Source organism: Euwallacea similis, chromosome 24, assembly GCF_039881205.1.
Source record: "Euwallacea similis isolate ESF13 chromosome 24, ESF131.1, whole genome shotgun sequence".
Taxonomy (NCBI): Eukaryota; Metazoa; Arthropoda; class Insecta; order Coleoptera; family Curculionidae; genus Euwallacea; species Euwallacea similis.
In genome coordinates, this window is record NC_089632.1 from 2,250,436 (window position 1) to 2,261,659 (window position 11,224).

The 11,224-nt window shown below is 31.7% G+C and overlaps 1 protein-coding gene across 1 annotated transcript; it reads right to left on the reverse strand.

Moving 5' to 3' along the window:
* Window positions 1-10,287: 10,287 nt before the first annotated feature.
* LOC136416749 (uncharacterized) lies at window positions 10,288-10,863 on the reverse strand. Its single transcript, XM_066402083.1, has one exon. It carries the CDS (start codon window positions 10,861-10,863, stop codon window positions 10,288-10,290), a length of 576 nt encoding a protein of 191 aa, XP_066258180.1.
* Window positions 10,864-11,224: the final 361 nt, after the last annotated feature.

Here is an 11,224-nt window from a genome sequence, read left to right on the forward strand (position 1 = left end):
TCTTGTTGACCAGAAATGCGTGTTTTCTTACATTTTATCCGCTGCTACTTGATTGACTTACGTAATCAGAGAAATTAATATTGCGAACATTTTCACAAGGAAGTTTTAAAGATCTTTAAAATGTGCAGAGTGGTCAGATTTGAAGTGTTTGGACAGGGGAACCCCATTTCCTGCTCAGCTAGAGACAAATTACTTTACACATTATAAGCTCGATTTCTGAGAAATGCCTCATGACAAAAATCGCTTACTGAAATTTGTCACTGTTTCAAAACTACAGTGTGCTTTTGGAAATCATGCGTTTCAGGGACGCGCCTGCACATTTTTTTCTATTCAAAATCTTGATTTTCAATTAAAAAATCTTCAAAGCTGTTTTCCAGATAGATTTCAATGAGTTAAGATTCGTTGTATAAAAAACAATACTTCCAAAGTTGTTGAGAGAAATTGTAATTTTTTAAATACACTACCCTGTATATTATAGGTTCATTCAAAAGCTCCCTTTTAGTTAATTCTAATGCTATGAGGGTTGATATATTTATCTGTAATTGTTTATGAAAAACTAACTAAAAAATATTTTTGTCATAAGAATCAATGTGTTAGGAAGAGACTGTATCTCCCAAATCTACCGGTAAATAATATCTTTTCTAATGCATTAAGGAAAATATTTTTTTATTTAATTTTTCAGACACAAATAGAGATAAATATATTGAGCTTTAAATGAGCTAAGCGAAAGCCATCGATCGCGTTAATAATACACAGGATGTTAAAAAATTCTATTTTCTAAATCTATGTAACCCCGTAAAAATCGAGTTCATGACACATGTTATAAGCTATTTTTCTCTATCTAGTGGGGAAATGGGAGTTTCCTACCAAAACAATTCAAATCTAACCACTCTTTACGATTGATGTGTGGAAAGTATGGAGAAACATTGGGAAATGAGAAAGATGAAAAAGAATTCGCAGAAGGCTCACTCAAACAAATAAAAAAAATCTAGAGCAAAAACTATATACAAATCGTGACAGAAAAGATGGAAATGATTGAAATTCCAAGAGTGGATATTAACTTCTTGGATAATTTTCAATAATCTTATTTTTACAGATTTTTTTAGTATTTTGATAACCTTTCTGGAGACCTTTGGCTATAATATCATATTTAATTATAATATAATATAGTCATATAATAGTTCGTATGGATTAACTCCTTTAACAAGATAATGTTTGATCCAACAGGTGGTGAAAAGGCATTGAATAATCTCTTCTCCACCTGACATCATATAGCCCGAGGGGACGTACATCATGCATCTGTCTTTTGACTGTGTTTACTTCGGAAATATCAAGTAGAATCTAAAATTCGTGTGTCTCAAATAAATCCAACTCTATCGCATTCTAATAGATCCGGTGTTATTTTTTCAATAATTACTGTTCACACCTTGGGGTCAACTCATTGTACGTTTCACTATTATAATTATCACGAATTCTTTCTGGGTAGTTTTGTCACGATGTAAACATACCCACATTAAATTATTAGCCTTAATAATCAGAATACAAACTGCCAAAATGACTCTCGGCAGTGAATATTACGGGCATCCGCCTTATGATTTGTAGTTTATTAACTCCCTTTTAATGACTTTTTGAACCCATTTTGAATCACGTGTACAGTTAAAATTGCAAGAGGCGAGTAGTGTAAATGAGATTGTATATCGAATTAATTTTAAATTACTGTTCAATTTTAGGAACAAAAAACAAATGAAATGAAATTTCTAAAGATGAAACTGAGACATCAATGGTAATTTTTTTTGTAAAATTTGAGTCCGAGACAAAAATGAGAGTTTCAAGAACTAGCAGACGAATTCTTGGGAATTTCAAAGGATGCATAGAAACAACATATTGGGGGACTGATTTGGTTTTTCCACGAGAAGAGAATTAGTTGGATTATTAACAAAAAGAAGAAGTAACAAGATGAGGATTTCTGCTAAATTCTAAGGAAATGTTTTTCAACAAATCGTGATAATTATGTTACTGAAAACAGCGAGATCTCGGAAAGTTTTGAAACGAACTTAAATTAGACCAATTCTTCTCTGGAAAAGTTCTTACAACTGGAATAACACTGAGGGATCTCCTTGAGAAAAGAATATTTCTCAAGAAATCCTGATGGTAATACTTCTGAAAACAGCAAGATCACTGCTCAATCTACAGAAATTTTGGAAAAAACTCTTTCTGTTGGTCAATTTGCCCAAATAACAAAAAAGTTTCTAAAAATTTAGAGAAATTCATAGTATCCTTACTTATTATTAAAATTCGAATTAAATGCTAAAATGACCAAATATTTTTCAAGAGATCTTAATAGTCGTATTGCTAAAAACAGCAAGATCTCTGAAAAACCTTTTTGAGTCTATAAAAGAAACTTTAAATTTGCAACAATTATTATTTTACGAAAAATCGTGAAAATAGCACTACTGATGAGCGCAGTATCTTCGAAGAATGTTATAAATTTTAATAAATTAAAATCGACCGATTCTTCAAGAAAAGTTCCTGAAAATTCTAAAATATTTTTAGCATTGAAACAGAAAAACGATAGATACAGGGTGTACTCGTATTCAAAATAGCACTGAAGTTCTTACATAGTACGCCAAGGGACCTCACTTTAAGCCCCACAAAACTAATACATAAATTATATATAATAATAAAATAAAATAAAATATTGTGAATTTTGGCAAAATTATTAGCTGAAAAACATTTTTTAACAATGACAAAATCATGATAAAGTATTAATGTATGATAAAAAATTTGCCAATTTTACTGATATATATATATATATATATATATATAGTATATATACATATATGTATATTTAAAAGATATTTTAGTCTACCTAAACATATTACTGAAATATTACGATGTTAACATGTCCCTTATCCGTTTAAGGGATGATCTATTGTTACTTGGAAATAAGATGTCGAATTTTTTATTACAATTTTCTAAAGATCACGGAAGGATTTTCACCACGTATTGAATAGCTTAGACGCCATTTCAAATAAGCCATGAGACCTGCATAATATGTAGATAGCATGTATAGACGGTGTTTCAAATGGTATGTCAAAAATACAGAGAGTAAATATGTGGACAATTAAAAAAAAAGTTCATATGAACTTGCATCCGTTTTCGCTTCCTGTCTCAAATACAGGGTGATAAAAAATTTTTAGTTTTTTTGTTTTTCCCTAATAAGTCCAATCATGCATGAATTATTTTTTGTTTAATTAGGAAGCGTAAAATAGGTGTAGAGACACATCTTTTAAGAGAAAAAAAATGTTTTTAGTTACACCAGTGACATCGCCATTAATGGGACCCTGAACATTTTAATCGAAAAATATGATACGCCACTAGGTTTTTTTAATAAAAATTATTTTCTGAACGCTCCATATTTCTGTGAAAAAGGTCTCTTGCATATTTTTCATAACGTTAACCGTTTTCATGAAAAAAATAAATAAAACAACGATCTGCAACTGAGAAATCGTATAATTCATTCGTTTAACACAATAAAAATACACCAGGGATTTTTCAAAGAGTGCGCGATAATATGCTAAGAAGGGCTGAGGCATGCATTCTTGCAGGAGGAAGACGTTTTCAACATCTTATTCAATTCCTCTTTTATAAGCAAGGTAATATACCTAATTTAGTCTTGTAATTTTAATATTAGTTAAGAAATAATGTTTTCTTTAATGAAAATAGTTGACGTCATGAAAAATACTCAAGAGACTTTTTTTTCCACAAAAATATGAAGTATTCAGAAAATTATTTTTATTTTTCTTTAAACTAACGACATATCGCATTTTTCGTTTAAAATGTCCAGAGTCACATCAATGGAGACGCCACTGGTGAAATTAAAAACAATGTTTTTAATTTCACCTTAAAACCACCACTTAAAAAATGTGTTTCTATATTTATTTTACGCTCCCTAATTTTCATAAAAATATTTAATACCGGGTATGACTTTTTAGGAAAAACCCAAAAAATAATCATTTTTTTATCATCCGACAAGAAGCGAAAATAGTCGCATGTTCGTATGAAGTTTTTTTCTTAAAATCATCCACAGATTCACTACCTGAATCCTTGGTATACTCTTATGGAAGACCCTGTATAATTGTATATGTAATAATAGATCAATTTTTGGCATAAATGCCGAAAAAGGTTGTAGTTTAAGCTTCAGTTTTTAATTTATTACAGTCCTGTTAGATTAGGTAAAATGTTATGAAATTACTTTCTATTCAAGAAAGAAATGACCGAGCAACTGTATAAAAATAACCGATGTAGGTAGCACAGCTCTATACAGAGAATGAATAAACATGAAAAATCCCAAAAAAATTTTTCATTGAGAATTTTGAAGTTTCAAGTTCGGGGCTGAAACACTTCTAGGCATTTTCGTTCATATTTACAGGTTTCTATACACGTCGAGAGTTGATATTGATGCGGATGAAAATGAGCAACAAACTTCAACTAAATCCTTATTTTTATTAATCCTTCAATTAAATTCCCAAATTTTTCTTCTGTGGCTCCCATATTCTCGACATGCTTGGTCCGGCTGGGAAATACTTTAAACAAAGTTAAATATCCATCATATATACAACATCAAAAGTGTATAATTTGCAGAGGTTTCGGCAACTATTCCAAACGTCTCAAAAACGGATAATTAAATTAGGGCCGAACTATTCATCGACTTTAGCAACTCCGCTAAGCTCTGTAAATTTCAATTTCGGACCGACAAACCCGCAATAATATTGAGGAATTTCTGGTAATTCCACCGGGCAAGCATTGGTAAGCATTTAATTAGCATTTGTTTTGCCCCGGCATCAAAATCAAATATATGCATTTTCTAAAGTGAACGTTTTCGTCAAAATCTCGGTTGAAAAATTTCTTTCCTAATCAGATTTTTAGCGAAATAGGTGGATGTACCAAATATTATGCCTGGCACGAAATATGACATTGCTAAGAGTTGCTCCGTATAAGTGAAAAATGACGAAACAAGTCGATATTGCGGAAAAGCGTACACATGCGCCTCGCAAAACGAATAAGCGCAAAAAACTTGACGGCATAGAGAGGATACGGATGGAAATTTTATTCGAAATAAAGTCTACCATTAAAACTTTCTCGAGGATTTTCCTTATGAATGTTAATAATTTACTTTGCATATATTCGACGGGCTTCTTTGTATAATGTGCAATAATCCTCGCGCAAACAGGGTTAAATGTATGAAAATTAATTTAAAAGGTCTCCGACGCTTTCAAGAAATTCGGCTTTGGACTGGAATAAATTTAGATCTAAGCTCGAAGATCAAACTCAATAAGAATTTAAATTCTACATTGACCCATGCCAAATGCATCCAATTAGCAGGCCAATGCTCTTCGTCTTCGGAGGGACTTCAAAACGCATAATTCCGCGCGGCTCTAAATTACACTCTCCCCCCTTTCCCGTTAACTTTTTAAAAAATTACCATTTTCACAAAAAACTGAAAGGCAGCTTTAAATAGAGCAAAAAAAATACCATCCTGTGACGTTTATTTGTTTTTCTAAATGTTCCTTACGTCACTGAGATGGCAAAATGGGCGATTTTTAAAAATTGAAACATGGTTCAAATGACAAGTCAAATTAAATGTATTTCAAAACTACATTTAATGGTGTAATGCAATTTAAAATGCAATGCAAACTCAGCCTTCGGTTAGTTTTATAAAATGTCAGGAGTTATATAGCCATCCGTATCGTTATGGGGCCATCGGCGTTATCCTCTGGTAATCTGCATTTCATCCCATCTTATCCCATTGTATAATTCTGTGCCAAGTCTTTGGGGGCGATGGACACGTGGAGCCCATTAGGACCACAAGATAAAACCGCCCTTAACCATTGAAAACACATAATTTTTCCTTATAATTTTCTCTGAGCAATTGCAAATCTGATTACTGTATATTAGTTCTTTAGGGCAATCAAAGTAGTTTTTTTTAGTGCAATAAAAACGTTGAATTACAGAAGATTGCACATTTATTAACCCACAAACCTTCATTAACGTAAGGCAAGTATTTGTTGACAGATTGCATTTTTGTCAAAAGCAACATGGTGCCCATTTCGAACATTTAATTTAATTAATTTCCTATTAACAAACAAGTTTTTTTTATTGTTTATGTACTATGAAACTGAGTTTGTGTTACATTTTTTACTTTTATTTTTTTCTATTTAAGCTCTTTTTCTGAAAAACCAATCGATTGATTGTAAATTTTATTACACCATTACATGTAGTTTTGGAGTACCTTTCATTTGAAATATGATTTAATCCATGTTTCAATTTTAAAAAATGGGCCACTTTGCCCTATTGGTGACATAAATAACATCTACAAAAACAAACAAACGTCAAAAGATAGTATGTTTTGTTCTATTTAATACTGCTTTTGAATTTTTTTTTAATAAATTTTAAAAAAGTTAACAGGGGAGGTGGGGTCAATTTAAAGCCGCACGGTATAATAGCAAACTCGTTAAAAGTATTACTTTGCGTTTCAAAGTTAAAGTTTAAATCGTATTTCTACAGGAACTTGTCGTATTAAACTCATAGCTTTTCGAGGTTGCAAAAGAAATACTGTTTTTAAAAGCATTTAATTGTATTAAAAAGTCTAAAATGTTTCCAAAATGGTAATACACAGATTTGATACTTTTACATTTTTTGCAGTTACGATTCTTTGTATTATAAAAAATCAATACACCACTAAAAAGACGATACATCACTAAGAAATCTTCTCAGGATGCCTCTAATTTTTTAGCAGGAAATGGGTAAATTAAAAAGCCACTCTCGAGGCCTAGAAATCTTATAACAGACAGAAGGGTATTAGGCCCCTACAAATAAATGTTTGAAATATGTTATGTTGAATATGTGCAATTTTCTGTGTTTTGCAGTTTAAAGAATCTCCCACCCGATAGATTACTGATTTCTAATAAATTCTATTTTTCTATTAGATTCCTATTAAATATATGGGCAAATTATAGGTATTGAAATGTAATATTTAATTTTTTTAAATTTCTGTGTTTTGCAATTTAAAAAATCAAACTCTTTGGTCCGACCCTGATTTGTTAATAACAGCTCACAAGGCGACTATTTAAGCTTTTTTTAGATAGTAGCGTAGAGCCCTATTAAAGAGACTAATTAATAATTTTTGAAGAAATGTGAAGTTTTTGAAATTTTTTTGAGAGATTAATTATAATTAAGTGAACGGCAAAAAGGCATCTAATTTGCGCTTTGCATGCCTGATTTTGTAAATTGCCACTTTATACAGCTCTCAATACTTGTTTACATCATACCTTTCATTTTGCCAGCAAAATATTTCCGTGGAAATGGAGAAATTGGCGAACGCTCGACCTTGTTTTTATGTAAAATTATCTTTTCGGTAAAGTTGCCAGGATTGATGATATTGGTCCCGTGAAACCACATGTACACAAACCAACAAGATTCTCTTCTTATTACTGTTCCAGTTCAATAATATTTACTTTCAGCGGAATAATAACATAAACGCCGCCCCTGATAGACACACTCGATAAAACAAATTATGTAGGCAAATTTGATTATTCAAATCCCTTTGGAAATTTATTTCGAATTTTCCTTTACGAATTGCAAATAACAATCAGCAGAGGGAAAGTAAAGGGAAGGAAATTGCCTATTCTCTACTTTTCCTAACACTCTGAATATATTTATTTTCTTAAGGCGATAAAAATGTGTGTTTTCTTTTGGGTCTAGGAACAGTACATTTTGTGTTAAATTGGAACAATAATTCGACAATCAAAACCAAAATCAACTCGCTCATACAGCTGAAATTTAATTGACGAGTAAATAATCAACATTTTGGCATCTGTACGGTTCGTCCCACTTGCTGGCCGGCTAATCATGTGTTTGCTCCGATATTAATTAAGGACTCTTTGTCTACCATCTGTTACATCAGTGACATCAATACCTCTTTATTACAAACAGAATATCATGTATAGGTACACTGTATTACAGACGTTGTAACCATAATAGTATTTGCTCCGAAAATGGGTGTCGTCATGCCAATTGTTTGCTCATTACAGTCCAGAATGTTTTGGGTTAGATTGAGAATATTATACTTTTATTTTATAAAATAACCTATCATAAGGTCTAAAAACTCTGTATACGTCTGCACAAGAAGACGACACAACATGTTTACCAAAGACACATACAAACATGTCTTCGGTAGACATGTTTGATTCAAAAACATATTTGTAATCAGGCAATTGCGATTGAACGTTTTGATCAAATGACAAAATGTAATAAGTAGTAACTGTGAGAATGTTTGTGCAGATAAACACAAAAATTGCAAAAGTTTATTCACTTTTTTATCAGTTGCACTGTTTTCCGTATCTGGCAATATTTCCCCGACTAAATTCCATTCCATTTTTATTTAAGTCTACGAGTCCCAATACTGAGAAATCATGGCAAATATCAATTCGGTGCTCAGTTATGCTTGGAAGTAACTGATGATATATCCTGAGACCTGCAAGTTTAACCGGTTTTATCAAATCTGGAAAGGTGTTTTTTGAAAACTTTTGCCGGGAAAATGGTCCAGACTAAATTTTTGTACGATACAATATCGAAACCTCAGTAAAAAGGATTTCTTTTTAACAGTCTAAACTATTTGTCTTAAGATTTCGAGTAAATAAGGAAGAATTTTTGAAAAACGCATTTATGCAGATTTCATGTAATAAGATGTGAAGACAGAGCATTTTTTCTGACAGTAATTTATTCAAGGTGTCTCTGAACATAGTGCCATAAATTAAACCACGTATTCTAGGTCTCAAAATATGACAAAAACTTCATATAAACATATGTATATTGAAAGGCTCTTCATTTTCGATATACAGAGTGCGAAAAGTCGGATCCTGAGGATGGTTTTTTATTGTTTTCGAAACGTTTCGAGATAAATTAATAGAACTTTACATTTTATTATAATTTTTTGTGCTCTTTCTAAATCTTTATAAAAAATGCCATATTTTTGCAAGGACGGGTGGTATACGAGGAAAGTGCTTGAAAAGTACCTAAACTTTTTTGTTCTTAATTTTATTGACGGTTTTATAGGAAAAATATTAAATATGAAAACTTTTACGTAAGAAACGTACTTTTGTTGAAAATCGAAATCTCCAATAGTTTTCGAAAAAATTGAGATTTAAAAAATCGATGGATACTATATTTTGTTAAATAAACATCAGATTTAAAACCATTTTTTCATTAATTAATTTCCTTTAACAATAATTGTAATTAAATATTGTTTCAGTAACAACAAGAAACCATGAGAATTTATTAATAAATATTGTCATGAACGTAAATGTTAAAAATGTTTTTTTTGTTTCATTTCAAGGCCAACTTTGAGTTAAATTATTTAGCATGCGGAACTCACTAGCATTATACTATTAATGCAGACATTAAAAAGCTCAAGCGAGTAAAAAATAGCATAAATTAATTTTTGTCTGGATATACGAATACTTTTCGGACTTATGCTTTTTCTGTTCATTCAAAAACATGTTAAGGTGGAGTGGGGTAAGTGCACCCCAGTTTTTAGTAAGTTTGACTTTTAATCCATATATCTTTAATTTGTTTTATAATACTTTAACATTTATTGAAATTAACACATACTTGAGTTAATACGCTTTAATTACTATTGACAAAAACGCCAATTTCACTTGTATATTTAATTTTTTTAAGAAAACTGTAAAAAATCCAAGAACTGTTCACTTGCCTCGAAAATGGGGCAAGTGCATAACCGGGCGCATTTGCTTTTATGGTATCCAAAAGAAGTTCTTCAAACGTTTTCATTTTTTGCGGTATAAATGATGAGCCAAGTTCTCTGTTTGTAGAAGATTGAGTTAATTTTTCTGGAAATGTTTCTTCAATTTTTAATTTTTTTTTCTGCTTGCTCATCAAAAATATCAAACACTACGTCCACTGAATCTTGAGGAGCAATTTCTAATATTATGGGTGGGTGCAAAGTAGCTTCTTCAATTACTGCTGTCACTGGGTCTTTAGCTATTTGTGGAGAATTATCTTTTTCTGCTGTTTTCGCTTCATTCTACTATTTAAGGACAATTGCGTTATATGTTGAATCTGGAACAACATTCCTCGACAATGGATAGATGCCAGCTTTTTTAAAACCATTCATAATTATGTTTGGGTCCAAATCACTCCAAACCTCTCCAATCATTTTAGAAAATTCTTTTTTTGGAAGCCTTACACCGATATTTTGTCTTTTTGTCACTTTACTAGTTTTAGGTCCCAACACGTTTTCAACGGTTTAAAAATGCTTAAATCCAATGATTGTAGAACATGACTGGTATGAGGCGGTAATTTCAGAATTGTTACATTTTCTTGAGAAGCTATCTCTATCAATCTGATGGTTAAGTGAGTAGAATGACCATCGAATATTAATAAGACAGGCCGGTCAGTGCCTATTGTTTTTAAGAAACTTTTTGGAAAATAATTTTGAAATACCTCTACCTCCATCCAACCATTATTAGTTGCAGCATAAGTGGTTCCAGGATATCCACTATTTTCTGATGCCTGCCATTGATCCCAGATATTTTTACCTTTAAAAATTATTAATGGTGGAACTTTATCTCCAGAAGCTGAAGCAGCCATCAAAACTGCAATATTTTCCCTTCCAGGAGCACTGACAGTGCGAATGCAAGGAACATTTTTACCCCCAACTACCTTTGTTTTTGCAGGATCGGTACAAAAACTAATTTCATCCAAATTCCAAATTCTCATTGGTTTGTCTTCTATGCTTAGCTCTTTTATGGTATTTTCTAACAATGTAAAGTATTCGTTCATTGTACAAGGATTACAACTATTTTTTCTAGCGATTTCTACGCTTTGAGGTTTTTTTATTGACAAGTTATGCCTCTTTGTGAATCTCAAAAACCAGTCCTCTCCAGGGACGCCGTTTTTAAATGGAGTTTTAATTTTATTCTCATTTACGAATTGCCCAACCTATTCTTGCACCTCTTTTCTGGATAACCCAAACCCATACTTTTCCATTTTTAACAGTCCTTCGACTAGCCGTTTTTCATATTCGATTGGTATAGCCGTGCTTCTGCCAAATTATTTTGATTTTGTCCCACGTCTTCCTTTTAAGTGACATTTTATTGTGGGATAAGGTATGCTGTATTTTTTGCTGGCTTGGTACGCATTT

What these genes read in the sequence shown, in the direction of transcription:
- LOC136416749 (XM_066402083.1), bottom strand. Translation starts at nt 10,863, where the DNA reads ATGAACGAATACTTTACATTGTTAGAAAATACCATAAAAGAGCTAAGC.